We start from the raw sequence: 23830 nt of genomic DNA on the forward strand, positions 1-23830 counted from the left end.
TGCCTGCCTGCCTGCCTGCCTGCATTTGGGTTCACCCTGCCTCACAAGCATAAAGTATGTGATATATAACAAACAATTCTGATACTCAAACTTCTCAAATTTTATTTATTTACTGCGTTTGTTGGAGAGAAATTTGTCCTAGAAGCTAAAAGATCAACAATATGCTACAAACAACATGACATAGGCTGACATGCATAAAAGGGCTTGGACCCCGGTCATAACTGCTTTGCAGTTCTAGTTAATTTCACATTTAGTCAGTCGTACACATAGTAGTTTTCACTGTTTAAAAGAGGACATATTAAAATGCTGTTTCTATGCAGGAAAAAACACATAGACCTTAAGTATTGTTTGTTAGCAGTGCTTAGTTGTAGCAATGAAATGAGGAACATGACATTTCATGTTAGGTTGAAGTTAAACAAAATGTCAATGTTAATTACAGCTGGCCCTTTGAGGGCCACCACAATGCTCCTGTGGCCCTCTGTGAAAATGGGTTTGACACCACTGCCTTAGACCTTTGAAATGTAAAAAAACAACAACAATGCAATCAAATAAAATATTTACCATCTGTAGCAAGATGTTTCCACTATTTGCCCAGGCAGGTATTCAAGTCCCAGCCAAGCGCAGGGGCAGTTCTCCGGGTAGTAGCAGTCGCCCTGGTGCAGCACCAGCCTTCATGGATGAAATATTTATTAGGACATACACAACTTGCAAGCATCTAAATTAATTCCACTTGCTGTGCTTTTGCTCATTAATTAAAATTGATTGCTGACAAACTCGAGCTTCCAGGCAGCCACTGCTTTAATTAATGTCAGTTGGTTAAGCCTTTTAAGTTTGTGAAATCCAATTGAGGACAAAAACTCTTGCCTGAGCCCATCAAACAAATTACATCTACACAAGATCCCAACAATAAACTTATAATTTGGACAAATGACCCCTGCGACTAAAAGTAATAATAGATATTGTTTAAACTAAAGTGACTAAATCCTTAAAACGCCACAGATTAGTAAGGGACTCCGGCAGCACATTTTGCTTTATTTCCTTTCTGAAGCTCTCAATTGTTTTTAGCTCTTGTCAGATCTCAGATATGCATTAAAAGAAACGGCTGCCCAGCAGGTCAGTCGTGACTTTTTTTTTTCTTTAGAAAGAAGCAGGTCTTTATATTACCCAGGGGGGCAGACGCAGCCAGGTATGCACGGCGTGTTGGGTGGGCAGGTGAGGTTCAACATCAGGTTACGGCAGGTCGGCGCGCAGGCCACGCCTCCTCTCTGCTCGGTGCAGCTGTGGTACACTTTCCCCTCGGGACACTCCCCGACCTCTACGCTGTCGGGCTCTGCCATAATCGGGCACACAAACGCGCTCGGCAAAATCAAGGCACCGCTCGCGTAAAACACGAACGGCAGAGGCCATGGATTAGTGCAGAGAGCTTACCTTTTTCCTCCGGCTCACACTCCATCTTCCCATTTCTGCACAGGCTGGTGGACGAGGCATGAAAGAAGAGAGGAAGTGTTTGTGAAAGAGAATAATGTTATCAAACACGGGGGTCAGTTGAAGTGCTTTCTGTTTCATCTGACAGCCGCTCAAGCTTTTAGTAAACTGTGTTTTCCAAGTTAAAGAGGTTTGGATTTTCACATCTAGCCAGGGTTAGCTGTGCCTCACCAAGGTCCAGACGCACTGAAGGTCACCTCTCCTGGCTGGGACACCCCACCCATGGAGTAACAATGACACTGAGACCTGAGGAGAAACGACATTCTGATGCTTTCTGCGTTGACGGGCAGATCGCTTGCAGCTCGGTCGTGAGGATAAACCATAAAGTCTTACAGCTGCACACAGCGCTGGCGCACATCATCATAGTAACCGCCGTCAGGACAACCACACCCCTCCGCGCAGTCCTCGGGGTCACACGTCTCGACGACAGGCAGAGCACGGCAGGATCGACCACAGGATGACACGCAGGAGTGGTACAGCATACCTCCGAGACACACCACTCCTACACAACCAGCACAAACGTAACATATTTACAGCTCGCTTATTGTGAGTACAAAAAAAAAAAAAAAAAACAGAAACTCACCGCATTCAGAGACGTGTGCTCGGAAGTTAATTTCAACGTCATGTTTGGAGCACAGATAAGTGTAGTGAGCCAGCGCCGTGCACAGGCAGCTGCTTCCGCAGCGACAGGCCTGGTAACGACACTGCTGCTGGTAGATGTTTGGACTGATGTAGCCATGGCAGGGGGCGAACACACTCCCCAAAAGCACATCGCACTGGGATGCATAGAACACTGCACACATGCATAACTATTAATGAGGTTTGAGCTATAAAAAATGATCAGAGTGGGTCAAATTCTTACCGTTGTTCTGGTTCATCTCACATGGGTCTATAACGGGCAGATTAATGGGAGCAACACACGCAGACGACACCTTCCAAGCGTTGGCGTGCAGCTGAGGCGTGCCCTCTATCATACCTGCCGGAGACCTGCACAAATGCAAAAAAAAGCACTCAGCAACTTTTTGACCCCCCACCTTCCTTTTTTTTTATTGCACGCGAGATGAACTCGCTCACAGGAAGTCGTCTCGTAGATTTCCATTAAAAGTTCCGCAAAGGCCCAATGTCTGTCCACGCCACCAGCCATCCAGCTGCACGTAAACCCGACCCCCTCTGCCGTCATAAAACAGCTTCAGACCGATCCCTGTCTTCAGCTGTGTGAACACAGAGGTCAGCCTGTGCACCTCAACAGCATCTGTAAATGAGGACATACATGTGCATGCAGAATTTTAGGTAAATAATAAAAAAGTGGATTATTTTATGATTTAAAGCATTTTAGGTTTCTACCATCAACGTAAGGGAGCGCAGGAGCGGCGTGGACACCAACTATCACCTCCCCTTCTCTTGTCAAGGTGATCTGATGACTCACATCTTCATCCAACACCACGGTTACTGACTGAATACACGCCTGATGCTGTGGACACATGTAATTAAACAACATAATGCCGTAAAGGCATAAAAATAAGCATGAAAACACAAGGCAGTGTCCTCTTTATAATAGTGGTTCAGTTTTTTAATTACATCTGAATGATTTCAGTGTGTTTTTTGTTGAGTAGATTTCCTTTATCTAAAAATTTAATAATTTCAAAATCATTTAGTAGGAATCATTCTTAACCAGGTGTCCTGCATGGTTGCAGTTAGACCACCAACAAAGTTTTCACAGATGGATCACCTGTGACCTTGACCTTTGACATCGTGACCTTGAAATCAATAGCAATCCTCCTTAGCCCTGAAGGTGTCTAGCTGCGCAGTTTGATGCTTCTGTGTTCAAGAGTTCTCAGTTTAAAGCTCAAACAAGAAACTGTCCACTGACAGAAAGATGGATGGACTGTGCCATCCTATGATATGTCCCTATCTTAGGACGGGCGAATAAAGACTAAATAAAGCTAGGATCTGGCATCATAAGTCACCTGAGTATTTTTAGATGAAAGTAGCGAAAGAACAAACCCAGTCAGCCACATACAGCTACAGAACAAAATATCTCTGAAGGCTGACAAAACATCTCCTCAGAAATGTGTCCTGAAAGGATATTAGATTTCAGTTTCCACAGAAAGGCTTTCTGACGTTTATTGCTTTGGGCTCCTGTCTCAAAAATGAGTTTTTCTGTTACAGGAGAACAAATACCCCGCTGCGCAACTCCGTAATGCAATTACCACGAGATGGATTTTTAAATAATTCAACACTTTGGTGACATCGCACGCCCGTTTCACACGACACATGTTTGTGCGTGCCCAACCGGGAGTTCTACCTCTGCGCAGGTCGTGTACTGCAGCGTGACGGTGAATCTGCTGCTGCCACGGCTCTTCGCCAGCACGTACTGACACGCCCCCGGCTGGAGGAACATCCTGCCGTCGAACGTGGTCACAAACACGTCTCCTACCACCGAACACTCGACTGTGGAAGAAGCAGAGACGAAACGGGTTCTGGCATCTTCAGCTTCTGTGGCCCCGTGTGCGTTTCACGGCGGGGGAGCCTCACCTGTGCAGTTGTTCTCGGTGCAGTTCCACACTCCTCCCATGCACGCGCTGGAAAGGGGGGAAAAGTGCAGCGAGTTAGTGGTGCACGTGCCACGTGATCGCTAGGAAACACAAGTTCCTGCTCACCAGATGCTGCAGCCCTGTTGGAGAACTTGTCCTTGTAGGTATGATGTTCCATGATAAACACAGTGACACTGAGAAACAGGGATGCAAGTCCCGTTCTGTAAGATAAGACCTGCATAAAGAGGAGTTTAATGAAACCAGTGGACTAAACGACCAACAAGCTTTGTTTGTATTATTTAAATACCATCAGGACAGTAGCAGCCGTCCAGACAATGCAGGTTGGTTCCTAGACACTCTTTCTCAAACGTGCAGGTGGGTGGACAACAACTGATACAGTCTCTATACACAAAGCTCTCCTCACAGCCGTCATCTGTACCAAAACAAACACAAAACACACTGTTGCTGCACCCCCTTCGGATGTTATCATCTATTAAATGGACGTTAATAGCCATTATCAGTCCCATAGAATGGCTTCAGGATGGCTTCAGACTGTCCCGACTGTGCCGCCTAGTGAGTTCTCCATCCCATAGAATGGCTTCAGACTGTCAGCTGGTTAATATGAGGTATAAAGCCACTAAGGTTTTTTTAAGTAATCTGGTTAATCTGAGGCATAAAGCCACTAAGGTTAATTTTAGAGAAAATGACATGGGCTACAATAAAGCAGACCGGACTCCGGCGGTAGCAGATTGTTGCATTCCAACGTATATGGCACTGGTAACCCACTTGGAGGCACTGTCGGGACAGTCTGAAGCCATTCAATGGGACTGATGACCGCTAATAACATCCATTTAATGGACTGATAACATCCGAACCGGCTGGTTGCTGCAGTAGAAGTCTATTAACCAGGAGAGGCACATCTTTAAGAACCCAACTTGTGTTTTCGTGGATAACTTACAACATGAGGGGAAACTGTCTCTCCACTCCCTCACAGGATATCCTACATGTGAACAGGCTCTGGTGTATTCAACCAAAGCACGACAAAATGTTTCCTCATCATCAGACCTGCAATAAAAGAGAAAAGGTTGTTCACACAAAGACTCTAACTGAACAAAAAGGGTATCCATTTTTCACTGCTTTGACTTACACACAGAGGTCAGACACACAGCTGGCCACGAAAGGATTGGGGTCAATATTTTCATGACATGACAGAAATGGAAAGAAGAGAAGCGCACTGCATTTCTCGATGGCGTCCTGCAGGTGTATACACACACAAAGTATGAAATGCATACACAGGTTATGTGATACAGACAGAAAAGTGCAAGAAAGTAAAATGAATGCATCATCTTGGCATTTGCTGAGTAGGCCTATTACCGTTTTTGCTGTTTGAAATGAACAAAAATGATTGTGTAATTTGTCATAAAATGCAAATACAGAGCAGAGATATTGTTGTTTGATGCTCACATCCATGTCTGACTCAGAATCGCAGGGCCCATTGAAGTCGAGATCGATTGAGGGACAAACTCTCTCATGAGGGAGATCCACAGTCCAACTGTTGGCAAATACTGCAGGTTCGTCTGTCCGAATGCCTGGAACACAAAGTCAGCACATCAATATGGAAGTAGACTGGCAGATCTAGGGTTTTTCTGAGTAGGGGCCATGATTTTCATAGAGGGGCTGTTTGGTGAACATCCTTGCACACAAATCCCTGTTTTGGTAAGGTGTTTACATTTAACCAGTCACGTGTTCAAACACTTGTAAGATTGCACAGTAATTCTTCTTACTAATTTTACATGTCTTTTTACTGTACATAGATAAAATACTCTCAAACACATGGCTTGTGGAAAAAAAATCCAGCCATTGTTTGTCAGTTCAAAGACTTTTCCTGCCGGAATGTTCAAATCTTCTTAAGAGGAGAAGAAGACAAGCTTGATTCACGCTGAACTTTCTTATTAGACTCATTACTGCCACTAGTGTTCGGACACAGAACTGCATCCACCATCATCTTTCTCGGGCAAAGGACAGATGAGAGCCAAGACAGAGGCACTGCTCCTGCTGGGTTCACACTGCAGGCAAAATCACATATATTTTTTATGACAGTCTGAATGTGACCGATAACTTTTTTTAAAATCTGACCCATATCTTTTTCATATGTGATGTTTGTCAATTGTTCTGTGATATTTCATCCAACTTATACGTCACTGAGATAGGTGTACACAGATCGAGAAGGTCAAAGTTCGGGACTTAACTCGTCTTTAGCTACAGGACAAGTAGAGAATATTTCTGCTTATCTGAAAAGAGATTTTTGCTTCTTCCAACCAATCAAAACCAAAATTCCAGTCCCCGTCTGTCATTCTGCCCAGGCCTAAGCAGGTCCCACTGCAACTATAATTAGCCAGAATCAGTGTTGAGTGTATAATAGCAGTAATTGCAATGAGTGGGTGCCGAGTGAAAGGGGAAAAGGAATAGGGGGCCAGTTGAGCCGGTCTTACCACGAGCAGTGGTAAGGTCATCGCCAGCGATGTGGTTGAAGTTCCCACACAGGCCACATGGGGCGCCCTGGTGCTCCTCACTCATTTTCAAGTAGACGCCCGAGCCTCCATCCCAGGCCAAGGAGAAGCCAAACACGCTCTTCACCAGCAGGTAGTCGGCCAGTCGCTCAATAAACACCCCACCTACAGTCTGAGGCAGACTCAACCTGACATTTCACACACAAACCAGACTTTAACAACTAACACTAAATATGAATGAGTTGTAAGAAACTGGGTTACTCTTGTTGTTTTTCCTTCGCACCTGCGACCTCCCTGATGGACCTGATATCCAGAGATGTGAATCTCCTCCTCATTTGGGAAGAACAAACTGAGAGCTCTCGGACATAAATATCCACTTCCATCACACACTCTGCTATTATGAATCTGAGAGGATGAAAAAAAAGAGACGAGCTGGAAATCAAACTGAGAAAAATGAACATTTGTGCACAAATCAACTGTTTGAAAATGATAAAAAGCTGGGAAACAACTCAGTTAAAAGGAACTCTTATTACTAGGGGTGTAAGAAAATGTTGATTCATTGAAAGATCACAATATTTTATTTCCTGATATTGTAATGGTTCTCTAAAGTGCTCATTTTTAATTACATAAAAATAAACTGAATTTAATCAGATTTTATGCATGCATTTCATTGTTTTTTTTACAATTAGAATCTTTTGAAGTCAAAAATGGCAAAATGAATTGTCTTGTTAACAGTTTTGCAACATATCATATGACTTGTGTCGTATATTATCATCTCACCAAATTCTTGCCAGCACATGGCACTACTTATAAGAAAATGTAGATAAAATAATCCAGATGATAAATAAAATAAGGAAAGCTGTAGAAAATTATCTCTGAAATAGCAATAATTTTTAATCTGCAACATTTACAGTGTGAATTACAATGGTCAAAGTCTTCATGATGGGCTTCTGCTTAACTTTTCTGGAAAAGTTCTCATCACTTTAGCATTATTTGGCCTTACCCACACTGTGTACTGTGGTGTAGCCGAGTGGCAGTCCTGAGCCAGAATATAGGAGCAGGTTCCAGGGAAATAGAAGTAGATTCCGTCAAATGTTTCGTAGTGGTGCTGACCCCACGACCTGCAGATCCCATCTCGATCCTGGCCCTGATTGGGTACTGAAAGGACGTCCAAACAAAGTGGCTCGAATCCATTTACACACAAATCAAAACACATTTAATTAGAATCTGCCTTTCAACCTTCGATGGGCAAGCAATGCATTCCATCTCGGCCTTCATCTTCATATCTTTCACCATCTATTTTATTTAACTTATCTGTGGAAACAATGAATAACCTGAACGCTCTAAAAGCCTCCTTTGTTACAGGAAATCCCCGAGGCTGGCGTTGCCAAGATGCTGCCCAAGAAAGCCCCTTCCCAAAATTTGAGAATGTGGGTGGTGGCTGTGGTGAATCGCACTCTGTAATCTTATCAGTGTGGGTGGATTTTTATGCAAACCTCATGATACCCCTTTTCAAATGAATCTTTCATTATTATTTTTAGGATTTGTTTAATCTGTTTTTCAAAGGAACTTCTGCATTTCATGTGGTCTATTTGTCTCAACACGGAGACAATGGAGGATAAAATTTATGAAGAGTTTAATGACCTAGTGTGTTCAGGTAATCAGAATTTGTCGAGTGATTGAAGAGTCTCCTGCGTACGCTCCATCATGTCTCCAGCTGAGTGATTGATCCTCTTATTAAAGAAGTGAGGTGCCTTTAAAAGTGCCAGGCACCTGCGCGGTTTGCTGATTGCATAAATTGGATTCCGCATCCAACCCGAGTCGAAACGAGACCGGGAAAGCACGACGATGTGTGCGAGTGGGGTACTTACTGATTTGGCAGCGGTCTCCCAGTGCCTGGAACTGAGCGCAGTCACACACACCGCCCTCCTGACACCAGCCACCATTAAGGCAGCCGCAGTGTTCTGAGGAAGACACCATGAACTTAAGATTTTTTGTTCCTGAGTCATGTTTTTATTAAGGTTTATGAATGGTTTTTACCTGAAGAGGAATCTCTGGCTGTGTAGTTGTGCAAAATACTGCGTGACAGGGTACCCTCTGACAACAATGGCCTATATGTCTTGGGGAACAAACAATAGACACTTAGATCAGTTCCTTCAACGATTCCCTGCTTTAACGGCGTGACTGACTCAGACCTGCTGTGTTCCCGCTGCTATAAGTTTAGAAGTTGCAACAGAGAGATGAGTGGGAGAGACGCTTGTGCGTGTCTCGCTCGGCACAAAGGCCAGCTTTGTGCCGGGGTGAGGTGTTTGTGCGCATGTGGGTGCCCTGACCTGCTCTGGTTCTCTTAGGTGTAGTGTACAAACCTCCTCCCCAAGGAGATCCCGTTTCCTCCGGAGTGCATTAGCCCTTCTGCACACACACACACAAACACGCACATTAGTGGGAAGAAACAGTCAGAGGGGAGACTTAAGTGCACTTTACGCCACTTGAATCCAAACTCCAAAACGGCTTTTTACAGAGGCCTCGCAGAAAACACACGCACATTCATTTACAGCCTGTCACACACAATTAACAGAAAGTGTGGATATGGCGTGGTCACGAAAACCACATTAATGTAACCCCTTAATTTATTTACCTTTGTGATCGTCCTTCTGCTACTGAACGTTGGATCTGAGCTCCTACAGTAAAAAAATCACACCATGAGAATAAAAGTTTATCTAATATACAATAGCTCTTATAATATCATGCTTTTAGATACAGTAATGTTAATCTGATGGGATGAAGACAAATTATTTAGTCTTGTGTTTGCAGTTATTTATAAATCTCCACGCCTCATCAGGGAACTATGGAAGATGAAACAACTTTATAAAACATTGCTAAAATCATCTCTAAAAGTAATGCACACTAATTACCATTGATTAAAATATATATAAATAAATATTAATATTGTGCTAACCTTTTTTCCCCCAAAAAAACAGCTTCTCTGCACGTGGTAAAATAATAACTATTTGAAAATTTGATTAAGAAAAGAGTTTCTGGTCTTACCCTCTAGTAACAGCAGGTGGGAGACTGAAAACGACATAAGAAGAAATCGTTTCAATGTCCACTTCACGTTCATCTCAGAGTCCGAAAGGAATTCACAGCGAAACGTTAACAGGACATTTCAACTGGCCTGGGAGGAAAGGACAGCAGCTGGACGGAGCCTGCTTGCACCTGTCTGTAAAGCCCACCTGGAGGAAACAGCCCCCCCAGCTGCACGAGGAGCAGCCTCCTGGCACACACTCAGGTAAAAATAAATAAATAAAAATAAAAAAACACAAATGGCACTAGTTTTACATGTTTTTTGGCAAACTAAAAAAAGTGTTTGTCTATTTTTTATTTTTGAATTATAAGCTCTAGTCTATTCGTCTAAACTTTGTTTTTGTTTTATTAATAGGTAGCTAACTTACAGCGAGCTAGGCCGGGACTAGCTGATGTTTTTAATTGAACTATTATCACCAGATTAGCCTGTGACTTGGAACAAGTTAATGTTTTTTAAGTTTAAAATCTTAAATAACAACAATAAATAAATATTCAAATCAGATGTTCATACACATTTTATAAATGCATGGCTATTATTGTACATCTATTTTGACTGAATGTGTGAAAAAATATTATTTGTCACCAATATTTAGTACTATTAAATTAAATTTATAATATAAAGATAAATAGTCAATTACCACATTTTGTTTACATAAAACTTGAGTTCTGAAGAAGTTATTTTCTACTATGTATTTTACACCTTTCACGTCACCAAAATTTTTATTTTTTCATTGTAAATTTTACTAAAACCTACTTTTTTTCTTCATTTACTTCTTTGCTACAAATATAAATTTCGCTATGCAGAAATATCTTATGATGCACATGCAATTTGTCTGTTTTTGCTGCAAAAAAAATTGAAAACAAACAACAAAAAAGAGATCTTAAATTTGCATATTGAATATGTTATTCTAATATTTGTACATAAGGCAAAATATGACACCATGAACACTGAATAACAATGATCCCATTTATATTTTCTTGTGGAAACACTGCAAACCTGCTTTATCAGGAGGAAACAATGCAGAAAATGGCCATAAGATTAATGATCTTTAATTAGGTAATTCTGAAAGCAAAGTTCATTTACTGGACTTACTGATGTGCTTTAATTTGTCTCCCTCTGCAGGTCGATTGTATTCTTATCACACTGTACATAGTGATATAATTATATACATAATTTAAATGGTTTTAAAGTACAATCAAGGACTTGTTCAAGATTTAAAGCCTTTAGGCACCAATAATGGGATGGTGCCAAGCAGGATATTAAATAATTGACGTTAAACAGTCAAACATCTCTATAAATAGGGATTTTAAAAAAAGAGCAATAATGTACATTAGATGTAAATATAAGGTTTATCATAAGTTCTATTTCTTGGAAATAAGTGCATTGACTTCGTCCTGTGGTTTGAGGCTGTGCCACTGGGCTATCGGCCTCCGGGGGTTGGCCAGCATGTCTGACCAGTGGCGGAGCTCAGTCCCGCTGCTGTTTCCACCCAACAATAACTTCCCAATGGCGTCATTCTTCCCAATCTTATCGTAGTCCAGCACTGTCACTGCCAACTGCACCTTCTGTTAAGAAAATACACAAAATCATTTTTTTAGACAATTAATACTAATATAGTTATTTATATGTATGAGAATAACTTTGTGTACTTCTATCTGTTCACATGGCACTTCAAAGCTGAATGACTCATTGTAGTAAGGGTTCAACGTGTTTTTCTTGATCGTAGTTTTCTTTTTCTTGAGTCTCTTCCCGTTCTGCATTAAGTGGATTTTCACGTAAGGGTCTGGTGGAGAGAATAGAGGAGTTTTATGTGAGAGCAGCAGACCAGCAGCTTGGCACTGATGTGGTTACGCTATCAGGGAAGCATAACATCGTTCTGAGTGGCTCCTCGTTTTTCTTGCAAGGGCTTTAATGAAACTGCCATTAAAAAGCAATTAATGTGCAATCTGAGGCAAAAATAATATTTAGATATTACTTGGTTTTATAAAATATAAAGAGGTAAGGTCATATAAATGTGTTTTAAGCAACTAAATACCAAATGAGGTTTTCATGTCAGAATTATTGATTTGAACTCTCTAGCGTTCTTGGTGTCATTTGCTGTTTAACTCACCTGATAATCCACCCACATCCATTTTCTTCAAGTTTTTGGCCTCCAGAACTACGACAGTCAGCTTCCCTGCAGTGGGCACAAACCTCAGGGACAAACATATGTCTCCAAGTCGCTCACTCTAGTGCACAAAAACGAAACGCCTTGTTGGAAATATGTGACTCATCATATCGAAATGAGGATTAAGTCAAATTTGGACAAAATGACCTAACTACGTTTTCAGATTTCTGGCTTTGAAGTCTATAATTTGATACCTGGATCATCCTGATATCATAAGCTTATCCAGAGATGACATAATTTCTCTCGTTTGTTATGATAATACATTACTGTTAGGTCTGAATCATAATTTTATGCAAATTTATTGAGTAATTTTTGATGTTAATATAAAGAGGGAACCTAAAATATTATTTATATATTAAGATTTCCCAGTTGAAAAGAAACAGAAACATTGCTAGCTAACAGGAATTTTTTTTAAAAAATTAAAGCGTTTTTTCCTCAAAATCAGGTTTTTTTGTTGCTACTGTTCAAAAAAATGTTTACATTTTTTTAGGATTATATTTCAGACAGTTCATTCAAATGATGCATTGTTAAGGCATTAATTCATTATATTTTGACAAAATGCAATTTTTGCACACGCTTAAATCAAAACCCTATACATCTGCCTATTTTTACACATCCCACTTTTGAACTTAATCCTCGTTTCGATGTGATGGGTCACCCATATTACCAGCTTTCAAACACACAAAAGCATTTCACATTTAACTGTCCTGATGCACCTCAGTGATCCAGGTAGAAAAAAATCAAAAAGAAAAATATAAGTAGGTCCTCTGGATGGGTTCTTCTTTAGTGAAACGTTTCGTCTCTCATCCAAGAGATTTCTTCAGTCTGATGAGTTTCAGGTGAACTCAGCCTTAAAAGCACTGCCTCCACATGGACAAACAGGTTGGTCACATGCAATAGAGGGCCAATGCCCAACAATAGGCTTGATTAGCTCTATTGTTCATAGAGGRTCATGYGCCCCATCACCTGACTTATTGGTTTGGATGCTTCAGCTGTGGTTCTTTGGTGTTTTGTAATGTGTATGTAGTGAGTGCAAGCGGGCCTCAACGTCCCCTTGTTTTTGTCCCTCTTTCCCTCTGTGTGTTGGTTATCATTGGGGTCCTGATTCACATCTTTTGCTCACAGAGGGCTGAGTCATGCAATAACAGCGTTGTAGGTTTGCAGGTGGTTCAGAGAAACTGAGACGTTTATTTTCTAAACATGACGTCCCAGAGGCTTTCAAACACCAAAACACGTTACGACAAAGATTAGTTCACCCCAAAGATCCAGTTCCCTGGCAAAAACAGAGTAATATATTATATGCTGTTAAATGTCAGGAGGACTGTGATCAATTATACACCGGGGAAACAAAACAGCCACTGATCAAAAGAATGAGCCAGCACAGACGAGTTACTTCGTCGGGTCAGGACTCTGCAGTTTACACTCATCTACAAGCCAGCGGTCACTCTTTCAGTGATGAAGATGTTCTCATCCTAGAGAGGAACATTGATTTGAGAGAGGAGTAAAGGAAGCCATCTTTGCGAAGAAAAACCGTCCACCATTAAACAGAGGTGGAGGYCTKCGTGTCCAGTTGTCCTCCYCCTACAATGYTGTTATTGCATGTATGACTCAGCCCCCTGTGAGCAAAATGTGTGAATCAGAGCCCCAACGATAACCAACACACAGAGGGAAAGAGAGACAAAAACAAGGGGACGTTGAACCTCGCTTGCACTCACTACACACAGATAACAAAACACCAAAGAACCACAGCCGAAGCATCCAAACCAATAAGTCAGGTGATGGGGCACATGACCCTCTATGAACAATAGAGCTAATCAAGCCTATTGTTAGGTGATGACCCTCTTTTGCATGTGACTAACCTGTTTGTCCATGTGGAGGCAGTGCTTATAAGACTGAGTTCACCTGAAACTCATCAGACTGAAGAAGTCTCTTGGAGGAGAGGCGAAACGTTTCACTAAAGAAGAACCCATCCAGAGGACCTACTTATTTTTCCTTTTTGATTCACATTTTTAACTGTTTAATTGACGCCCATTCACGTCAAATATCCCCTCAGTGAACAGAAACAGGTCCCACCTCCTCCTTCTCTGCCTTCTGCAGATCTCTCCACTCCTGCAGGGACTGGCTGAAGTCCACGCCGCTCATTGGGATTTTCACGGCTCCGATGGCATCGTGCTTCGAGAAACGGTCGAAGTCGTACACGGTCATCACCAGCGTCTTGCCTCCCAGATCTGTGTACGGTACCTGCAGAGGGCACGCCGATGAAAGACCCTACACGCTGTAGCTCACGTTTCCTTTCGTAGCCCGTTTACCTTAAAGGTGAACGTCTCGTCGAAGTTTGGCTCCAGTGTCTTCCGGTGAACTTTGGTTTCAAACTTTTTCTTTTTGTCTGGCAGCAGGTAGAGCTTGACGTATGGGTCAGAGCTGCCTCCTACATCCATGGCAGGCAGCCCTGCAGCCTGCAGGATTCCTACTACCAGCTGGAGTCGGACCGCAGGGGGTCGGGGAGCAACAGAGAAAAAGAAGAGCTTGCTGATTGACAGGCTGATGAAAAGTATTTCAAACGTTGACATTTTAGAGTTGGCAGCAGGTGAGCGGAGCAGCAGCAGCAACTCACTGTGTTTTCTGTGAAGTTGTAGTCTAACGTGAAATGCAGACTGCCGAGCTTCTCGTCCTCCTTGGGCTCAGTTTCTGAGAGGTTTGTTTCTTTGCTTTCATGCTCCGGGGTCTGCACACAGACACACCCAAGCAGACATCTGCCTTTAAAGCGTTCCCGACATCGAGTAACAATCATACAGCTTCAAAACTACTGTCCTCACTTTTTTTGACTTTTGCTTTAACATACAGAAAGTCTATTAGTCTCAACAGTCACTGACAATTTTACTGGTTCTGGGTGACCCACATGTCAGAACTGTGATACATTGCAAGGACAATGTGTCTGCAATATATGTATGTGTGTGTGTGTGTGTGTGTGTGTGTGTGTGTGTGTGTGTGTGTGTGTGTGTGTGTGTGTGTGTGGTCGCTTACCTCATCGTGACCCCCATCCATTTCGGTGTCAAAGCCTCCCTTGCTTTTCTCGTTCCCCTTTTTCTTGTCCTTCTCTTTGTCCTTGTCCTTCTTCATCAAGCGCTTTTTCCACACGCACACAACGCACGACAACACGACGCACAAACTCACCATAGAGAGGGCGCCGACAGCCCAGGATGGCTCTGTAAAAATCCACAAAACACAAGAATCGCAGAAATGTCTTTACAGTTTTCGGTCCGTCGGTGCAACTTTGACTTGTTTCGTTCCCCTGCTTTTAGGGATGGGCAGTTTTTGGAATTTAAAAGTTTGACAGACTCGTGTACAAAAGTGATGATTTTCTATCCTCACATTGTTTTTACAAAAAAAAAAAAAGCAGGGAAGAAGGTTACAAAAAAGACAACGATAAATTGCTTTTGGCAGCTGTGCATAATCTGTTGCACTGATGCAAACTAAATCAGTGTCTATTGTTGCTGAGTCGACCATTTCACATTTTTCTTCATTTGTGTTTATCTGCATCTTTACTTCATCATGCTCTTTTTTTAAATTTTTTTTTTATTTATGATGTATTCCAGACATGTCAAATTCATTACATAAACCATAGTCTGAATCTATATCTGTATCCACACATTTTTATACAACCAAAACTTCTTGTAAAATAAATTTTTAACAAAAATGAAACCACTTAAACTAATTATACACAAATAAATAAGCCCGTAAAATAAATATGCACCCAATGTGCACACACCTATCTGTGTACCCCTACCCAAAAACATGAAGCACATAAAGCCCATTAACATGTCTGAAATGGGGTAGGCAGGCAGAAGTAAAACTTATTTAATCCTACCACTATCCACCACTTCATCTGGTTTTCAGTCATCAGTTTGTGTTGAAAAAAGAAAACAAACAAACAATATACACGTATAAAATAATACATAAGGTAATCCAGTATTATTTCAATACTAAATTTTGAGTTATATATTCACATTCAGAGACAATCGCATCCAACTACACACTAATACTAATACACACATTTACACTCAGATACCCAGCACCTCTCCATGCACCCATCATCCTACACCCCGACACCAAAACCACCCCAGTCCAGTCTCCTTACCACCCCAAAATGCCTGTATAACAGCTATATCATTTCAAACCCATACATTTATAAAAATCATAACACAGCACAGTCTTAGCTGTTGAGTAGATGCTCTGTTTGAAGCCTCAGATGCAGAATCAGGTGTATCATATTGTTCTATTAAACAATCGCATCCGGAAGATTAATTACCCTGATTTTAGCAGATGTCACTCCAAAAATTCATACATGCCCCCTCTGCATCAGTGGTGCTTTAATTACCAGTTATTTGAGTACTAATGTACCCCCCCCCCCCACACACACACACACCCCAAATAGCATAATTTACAATAACTCAGTAAATGCCTTGTTTTTATTTGCAGTATTGCAAGTAAGTATAGCCCAAAACGCCCACACACACACACACCCCACATACGTGCAGTTTTAGCAGATGCAAGTCACACATGGAATAATGTGCAAACTGTGAAAAGAAAACTCAGAAAAGAATATGTTTTCATAAGCAAACCAACATTTAAGCAGTTTTGTTTTATTTAACCCATCTAATGTCTTTATTTTACAGACCATCCATCTATACCTGCTTCTTCCTTTCAGGGTCACGGGGGGTCACTGTGCGAAGGGTGGGGGTGCACCTTGGACAGGTTTTTACAGACCAGCATATTTAAACCAGGGGTTCTGAAACGTTTTGGGTCTGGGGACCCCTTATAAGGGTGAAACATTTGCAGGGACCCTGTCATAAATCCCATTCTCTAAATGTCATGGGAATATTATTATTGGTTTGGTTTAGTGCGTTAGTTTTGCTATTTCATTGTTCCTCGTGTGCATTTTTTTAAAATAAAAAACAAATAAACAATTTAGAGAATTTTTTTGAGGACCCCCAACATGCAGCTCACTGACCCCTAGGGGACCCCAGTTTGAGAACCTCTGATTTAAACAAACATCAAATGAGGCGTGCGACTCACTGTGCAGGCTGCGCAGTTCATTCATGAACTTGTTGGCGCCGTGGCCCCCGGGTTGTGTTTGGCCCGGTGCGGTCGTGGCGTTCGGGGAGTTAGCAAGCGAGGTGCTCGGTGCAGCTCGACGGTTCATCGTGGATTCAGAGTTGAAACTAAAACAGAGACAGAAAGCCACACGCTCAGCACCAAACACTTCAGTATGGATTCAGCTTTAAATCGCCCATAAGTGTGTGATTCAATCGACATTTAAAAAAAAAACACTCGCTCAAACCCCAGAACTGAGTTTCTTTATTGACTATTGATCAAATATTTGATGCAATAACCCGCTTAGAGACAAGAGTATGTACGCCAGCGTCAAATAACTTCTCCAGTTTCTGCTGGCCTGGCAATAACGCTTGAAGACAGGATATGAAAGTTGCTGTCGCTGCCAAAGCTGCTGAAACTGAGTTGTGAGGTTGGGACGGGGAGGGAGGGTTAAAGCCTGGATCTCTCAGCTGCCAGAGGTCAGACAGATGTGACAAGGTCATGCAAAGAGAATAAAAGATAAGTTTAAAAATTTGTTTTAGTTTTGGCTGGATATGAGATATGTTTTGCCTTTTGGGTTCTTTTAATGCAGTCGTTTCAGTTTCTCTTCGTCCATTTTTGTGTTTTTTCCCCTACATTTGAGGTAGAAATCACCGCCAGCCACAAACAACCTTTGAGGCGCCTGAATTCAAACTGCAAAAATATTTAAGAGAACAGTTTTCTTCTGCAAATTTAACCATTTCACATTTTTCCTAATTGTCTTATAAGAAATTCCAAAATATAAAAGCATAGCCTGTCACTAATTTCATTCATTTTAGTGTCTGATGAAGTTAAAATAATTTACCTTTGCAATTATAAGAAAAAGTTGGAATAATTGAAACACATACCTGTCATAAACTGTCCCAGCAGATTAGGAGGACTTATTTTCACATGGAGGGTCAAACAGGGAAAGAAATTGTCAGAATCAGAGAAAAGACGACGAGATTTGTATCAGTTCGCTGCTTGTTAGGTGTTTCTAAGTCTCACCGCTCTTCAGGCGTAAAGCAAAAACAGAGCAGGTGTGTGAAAGTGCCACCGAGAGGAAACAGAGCGGGTGGGGAAGGTGAGGCTGGGATTGATGTGTGTGAGAGAGAGAGAGTTTAGTATTGGGGGGGAATGTGCATTCTTTTCTGTCCATTCAGGTCTCGGGGGAGCTGTGGTCTTCACTCCTGGTGCCTCACCTCTCGAGACCTCCGTCCCATCCCTGCAGGTCACCCTCACAGGGCCACTGATGTATATTCATCAGTGTAGTGACATGGCTTTTTAAAGCTCATTAGCATACTGAGGGTTCAGCACCAGATGGACATTTACATTCAGAGTGGACACCTCTCAGTGTGTGTGTGTGTGTGTGTGTGTGTGTGTGTGTGTGTGTGTGTGTGTGTGTGTGTGTGTGNCAGCTGTACATCTGGCTGTAGCTGCAGAACTGTCTCATATTGTCTATGTTTAGATGATGTAGCCCGATTTAGAAACTTAGGACGGGGCTTCTGCAGAGATCGGGTTCCGGTCCTGCCCAGTTCACCTTGAGGGTTCGCCTGTTAAAGAACAGAAGGTAAAAGAACAAGAGGAGAACATTATATCTCTTTGTGATGTACAGCATGGGAATAAACACTCTGTGTATCTTATTCACTAATGAATCCTGAGATATGTTTCTTTAAGTGTGCCATCAATAGATTTAGAGTCCACAGTTCATGTTTTATATTTTAAGATTTTTATAATTAAAGGCAACATTATGCACACAGGTAAAATCAGGGGGGAAAACGTTATCTGTCTTGGTTTTGAAAAAAAAAGTATATATTAATATCAATACTTTTGCATATTATATAATAACTTTTAAAAACTAATATATTTCGCAATATGCCTAAATATATGTATGTTATTAGTATAAATTAAAAAAAGTCTCTGATTATGAGGCAGTGAAAGTGGAGGAGGAAGAACACCCGCATGGCCGCAAGAGGGAGACATATTTTGCAGCTGAAATTCCACCACAGAAGAAGAGTCGTTTCTTAGCAACACAGATTAGACTTCCTGTTAGAGCCGGGGGTGAGTTTTCTTCTGTTATTTTACGCATTTGGTTTTCTTCTGTTGTCTACGAGTTTATTTTATAGTTAAGTTTGTGGAGTTTTCCAATGGATAAGCTCATTCGATCCATGTTGGTTCCAAATATGCGGAAAAAAGTGCACTGGCAAATGCTAAAGACCGTCTCTGCTTTTGACATCGGCTCATTCATTGTTAGAGAGAGACAGAAAATCAAAAATAGAGCACTCCCTGACAGAAAACATTATTCTGTTTGTGCTGTACTTGGTGCGCTGTTTACGAAGCCCCTTTCCTTGTGATACTGAACATAGCAAATGCTAAGAAAATAAGTATCAAGCTTTGTTTTTAAGGTTTTCGTCCGTGTGCACAGCCAGGCTTTAGGCAACTGTCAACTAAGTTTGTAAATGTATTTTTCTGACCTCAAAACTCTTTCTTCAAGTCTTATCTAACTGTAAGTTATTACAAGACTTAAATCAAATGTTGAAATGATCAAAAAAATTCTTAGTGCTGTGAAGGTAGGAGGACTGTAAAGTAGATACTGTATTTAAAGCTTTATTTATGACAGAAATATGTTAAATTGCAACAAACGACTTAACCATAAATTAAATAGCTAACACTTTTAAGTTTAAGTTAAGAAAGTCCAATATTTATATGCTCCCACATGTTTACGTCTCTGCTCCAACACTCCTGATTTCAATGAATGTCTAATTAGCTTCTGCAGAACTTGAAAAGGTGATTCATTCACTGAATCAGGTGTGCTGGAGCAGGGAAACAGGTAAAACATGGATAGAAGCCCTTGAGGACCAGGATTGCCCACCCCTGTCCTAAACCTTTCTGGCACCAGACACAAATCGCTCCTTCTTGACTAATAATAACTCACAGCGGGTCCACTCTCATGTCTCTTGTTCAGTGTGATGTTAAAAACTGCCCTGGGGTTTGTTATCCCGTTTTTTTCCCTCACAATTTGTAGACTTAAAATTAACTAAATTATAACACATTTTTAAACATTTTAAGCTTCCAAGTTAATAATTTTATTTTCCTCATGCTATTGTCTCAATTAGACGGTATTCATGTCCAGAGTCAAGGTCTTGAATTTCTTTTCAAAGCTGCCAAATCCACTGTCAGTCAAGAAGTTACAAATATTTATAATAACGAAAACATGGCCTACACACTGTACGGTTGCATCGGCTGTGAAGGCTCATGTTGGAGCCAGTTGTTTCTGTCTACTTAAAAGTTATGAGGGACTGTTGAGAACAGAAACCTCTGCAGATCAATGCTTTTGTTGCACTGCAGGTGACAGAGAAATACTGTCCATTTGGCTGATGTGTCCACTGCGAGTTGTCTTAATACATGCATATATCCATCCACTCTTTCTGTCTTTCTTTCTTAACTTTCTGTTTCTTAACTTCAGTGTATGAATTCCACGGTGAAGGGATGACGTCCGTGGAGCACCTGCACCTCAAACATGTCCTGCAGACAGTGTGTGCCCTGGAGGCCGTGGTCCTTCGCAGCTTTGGCCCAGATGGAGGACAGGTGCTGTTTACTCGCAGCACCGGTCAGGCAATGTTGAGCCGCAGCGGCACGCAGATACTCAAAGCTTTGCATCTGGAGCACCCGCTGGCCAGGTTAGCACAAAAACAACACTATTTGTATTCCTTTCATCCAGGACCAGTTTCCACTGTGACGTGCCTTGTTTTGCTCCTTTTAAGGGTGGTGGTGGATTGTGTCTGTAAGCACAGCGCAGTAACAGGTGACGGATCCAAGACCTTTGTTCTTCTGCTTGCGTCTCTACTTCGAATGATTCATGCCTCAGCCAGCAAGGCGCCCATTGTGTCTGAGTGCTCTAAGTCCACGGAAGCCGCCGCTGCCAGGCGTTTGGCTGACAAACTGCTCGCATTTGCAACGTCAGAGCTGGCTGACCTTATTTCAGTCAGTGTGGTGCCACGTGGATTCTGTGTTTCAGCAGAGGATTTCACCACAAAAACACAGCCACCAGCTCGCCCGAGTGATTTCCGTATTCAGACACTCCTATCGTCGTTTTTTCACACTCGTCTTGATTCCGTGCACTGTGGCTTTTTAAGTGACCTGGCATGTGAACTGCTCACTCGCTGGAAGTTTCAAAATGACAAGCTGTCCTTTTTTCTTCAGTTCCTGAGTGACAACTTTCCAGCGCTTCACACGCAGGTCTCAGGCTTCCCCGTCAGCTCATCTCGTTTGATCGAAGGGCAGGTAATTCACAGGGACTTCTCTACGCCGTGCCTCCAGGTCCACAAGCAGCCGGTCAGAGCTGCAGTCTTCACAGAACACCTGCAGCCAACGATTCTCCATCAAAGCTACGTGCTGGAGCTGCGCTGTGGCGGCCGGGTGACGGGCGAGGAAAGCATCGTGCCGTTTAGCGCTCGGACAGAGCGGTCACTGGAGAGCGTTATCGCAACTCTGCAGAGTTTTGGAGTCTCGTTGCTTTTGTGTGCAGTGAAGCAGTCCACTGCTGTCTTGGCTTTAGCTGCACGGGCAGAGATGTGCCTTGTGGAGTGTGTCAGCGAAGACGAACTTTCTCTTTTTGTCCGGCTAAGTGGGGTGACGCCCATCTCAGACTGCTGGAGGATTCAGCCAGAGAACATTGCTACGCTGACGTTTTGCAGAGCAATATTGCTCGGAGCCCACAGGTACGCAAATACGTTCCCTCCCTCTCCGTTGTGTTTGATCACATGTCTGTACAAACTTGTGAAACATGTTCCTCTTTTTTTCCTTTACAGATATGTCCATGTGGCTTTCTGTGATTCATCAGGAGTTAAACCTTGCAGTCTAGTGATTTGTGCTCCAGGAGAAGCACAAACGGACCAGTGCACAAGTGCATTTCAAGATGCAGTTCGCGTGCTACTAACCATGTGGGAGCCCGTATCTACAACTGAGGCCACGACACTGAAGAATCCCGTTCAGCCACATGAAGGGACATCTTTACATGCACACTGTCCTACTGGAAACGCAGCATACAGATCTGATACGTGTGCGTTAAAGCCAGGTTGTGTGATTCCCGCTGGTGGGACATTTGAGTTTCTCTTGCACCATGGCCTCACACAACATAGCCGCAGTCACTCAGCTTCGAGCTGCACGAATCTGGGTGTCAACGTTTGTCAGATCCTGGCGAACACCCTCCTGAGTGTGCCTCGTCAGATTTACTCTCACCATCCCAAACGTTTCCTGCAGGCTCAAACCAGGATCACGAGTTTAATTTCAGATCGGTCCCGTCCTTTTATGGCGTTCAAAAACGTTGCAAATGAAGATCCCGACCGAGGCGACACACCGTCAAAGCGTTTTATGCTGGACTTGGGCCTCGAGTCCATTTCCTGTAAGTACCAGCTGCTCCTGGCCGTGCTGCAGTGCGCCACAAGTCTGCTCCGAGTGGACGCGATGGTACGAACGCACACTGCTTTATGCTCACCGTCACACAAACTCACAAACATTTCTGAGGAGAGCACAGACGACGAGACAGAAGACTGAAACCCAAGACTGTCATCATTGTGTTTTCTGTGAACTCTAAGAAAACCTTCAAAAGCTGGATGAAATAATTTGCACTAATTCAGACTGTTACAGCAATCTTACCCTTGTATAGTTTTTATGTTCCTCTGCAATGCAAGGTTTTTAAAACAAGTGTTAAATTATTTTACATTAGTTTTGCTAGTTTTGTGTTAAAGTGAGATTTGTTAAGAACAGTAAAAAAGAAAATACAAATATCCTGTTTATTTTATTGTACTCACAGTAAATTATTTAGTCTTGGAAAGAGGATGACTGATGGTTGTCTGTTTCTTATTCCCAAAGAAAAATCTCTGTATTTTATTTTATTTTCCTTTTTCTTGCCATAGTCCCTTGGGCACTGTAGTTTTGGTGCCAGAAAAACAAAAGCAAACACTTGTAAGGGCATGAAATTGACTCTTATTTATAGTTAGGCTTATCTAGAGTGGAGCTGAGGGTTTCTGGGAGGGCAACTTTCGTCAAACAAATCATAGTGCGCTTCCTCACGCTGTAATCAAAGAGCCACAAATTCTCCGTGGGGAAATGGTGAGTCATTTCGACGCTGTTTACTGGAACGTCTGCATCCGTAGTTTTGAACACAATTTGTTTTTTCTGCGTGATTTTGCTGTAACAACGTCACAGAGAAACAAAGGCAGCTCACAGCTTTGTTTGGGATCTCCATGAGTCACGGTTGGCTTTCTCAAACATCAAACAGTCTTTAATGTTGTTTACCGTGTTGTCAAGACACCTCCACCCTGCTTCGGCCTTTTGTAGTACACGCCAAGCAGGATTTATTAAAGGGATCCCTGATTAGTTGTAACATTAGACTTTATTTGATAAACATAAATTTTAACTGTAAAAATACTGTAGGATGTTCAGTTTTTATAATTTTTAAACTAAAAGTTTAAAAATCTATTACATGGACGGGGCCATTTTATTTACACGCAAAGCATTCTGGGTAAATGATGACGTGGATAGGTCCTCTGTGTGAGTGAGCTATATTCACCCTGAAGGTTAATCTTGGACAATATCTGATGATCGACTCTTTTAAATGAAACCAGAGAGCGTTGACAGAGAGGAGAAGGTAGAAATGACTCAGTCTGTAACTGAAAATATGGATGGAGGACAACAGAGCTGCTTCATGGAAGAAGAACTTCAGCTTAGCCTGTTAGCATTAGCGCTAGCCCCGACGCTATAATTGCCTTATATGTATTAGCTCGGTGCTAGCATGACAAACAAGCTAAAATGAGGTCCTCCATCCATGTTTTCAGTTGCAGACTGAGTCATTTTTATGTTCCCCTCTCTGTCATGTGGATGGAGGACCTCTGTGACGAGAGGAGAATGTGTAGCGCTGAGCTAATACATATAT

At 42.1% G+C, this 23830-nt stretch overlaps 3 protein-coding genes across 3 annotated transcripts in view; 1 reads left to right on the top strand and 2 right to left on the bottom strand.

The window, feature by feature from the left end:
• Nucleotides 1-9737, bottom strand: part of otogl (otogelin-like) — a 35134-nt gene extending 25397 nt beyond the window's left edge. The window contains exons 1-24 of the mRNA XM_014003507.1: nucleotides 9578-9737; nucleotides 9168-9210; nucleotides 8896-8941; nucleotides 8570-8648; nucleotides 8401-8493; nucleotides 7533-7687; nucleotides 6813-6934; nucleotides 6512-6717; nucleotides 5484-5608; nucleotides 5167-5273; nucleotides 4978-5084; nucleotides 4327-4452; nucleotides 4146-4254; nucleotides 4021-4067; nucleotides 3791-3936; nucleotides 2830-2956; nucleotides 2560-2737; nucleotides 2348-2472; nucleotides 2069-2278; nucleotides 1819-1987; nucleotides 1657-1731; nucleotides 1429-1472; nucleotides 1165-1330; nucleotides 562-669 (exon numbers count right to left, since the gene is read on the bottom strand). Coding sequence (XP_013858961.1) covers nucleotides 562-669; nucleotides 1165-1330; nucleotides 1429-1472; nucleotides 1657-1731; nucleotides 1819-1987; nucleotides 2069-2278; nucleotides 2348-2472; nucleotides 2560-2737; nucleotides 2830-2956; nucleotides 3791-3936; nucleotides 4021-4067; nucleotides 4146-4254; nucleotides 4327-4452; nucleotides 4978-5084; nucleotides 5167-5273; nucleotides 5484-5608; nucleotides 6512-6717; nucleotides 6813-6934; nucleotides 7533-7687; nucleotides 8401-8493; nucleotides 8570-8648; nucleotides 8896-8941; nucleotides 9168-9210; nucleotides 9578-9650 — 2786 coding nt within the window. The 5' untranslated portion in view covers nucleotides 9651-9737. The remainder of the gene's footprint in view (nucleotides 1-561; nucleotides 670-1164; nucleotides 1331-1428; nucleotides 1473-1656; nucleotides 1732-1818; nucleotides 1988-2068; nucleotides 2279-2347; nucleotides 2473-2559; nucleotides 2738-2829; nucleotides 2957-3790; nucleotides 3937-4020; nucleotides 4068-4145; nucleotides 4255-4326; nucleotides 4453-4977; nucleotides 5085-5166; nucleotides 5274-5483; nucleotides 5609-6511; nucleotides 6718-6812; nucleotides 6935-7532; nucleotides 7688-8400; nucleotides 8494-8569; nucleotides 8649-8895; nucleotides 8942-9167; nucleotides 9211-9577) is intronic.
• Nucleotides 9738-10902: 1165 nt separating this feature from the next.
• syt1b (synaptotagmin Ib) lies at nucleotides 10903-17955 on the bottom strand. Its single transcript, XM_014003509.1, has 9 exons — nucleotides 17763-17955; nucleotides 16858-17003; nucleotides 14806-14987; nucleotides 14396-14506; nucleotides 14091-14258; nucleotides 13855-14022; nucleotides 11725-11842; nucleotides 11264-11397; nucleotides 10903-11179 (listed from the first exon to the last, which is right to left on the bottom strand). Exons 2-9 carry the CDS (start codon nucleotides 16982-16984, stop codon nucleotides 10976-10978), a joined length of 1212 nt encoding a protein of 403 aa, XP_013858963.1. The 5' UTR covers nucleotides 16985-17003; nucleotides 17763-17955; the 3' UTR covers nucleotides 10903-10975.
• Nucleotides 14078-22732, top strand: bbs10 (Bardet-Biedl syndrome 10). The gene is made up of 5 exons (XM_014003508.1): nucleotides 14078-14097; nucleotides 14178-14368; nucleotides 20360-20573; nucleotides 20658-21614; nucleotides 21705-22732. Exons 2-5 carry the CDS (start codon nucleotides 14218-14220, stop codon nucleotides 22447-22449), a joined length of 2067 nt encoding a protein of 688 aa, XP_013858962.1. The 5' UTR covers nucleotides 14078-14097; nucleotides 14178-14217; the 3' UTR covers nucleotides 22450-22732.
• Nucleotides 22733-23830: the final 1098 nt, after the last annotated feature.

Source organism: Austrofundulus limnaeus, unplaced genomic scaffold (assembly GCF_001266775.1).
Source record: "Austrofundulus limnaeus strain Quisiro unplaced genomic scaffold, Austrofundulus_limnaeus-1.0 Scaffold19, whole genome shotgun sequence".
In the NCBI taxonomy this organism is placed as follows: domain Eukaryota; kingdom Metazoa; phylum Chordata; class Actinopteri; order Cyprinodontiformes; family Rivulidae; genus Austrofundulus; species Austrofundulus limnaeus.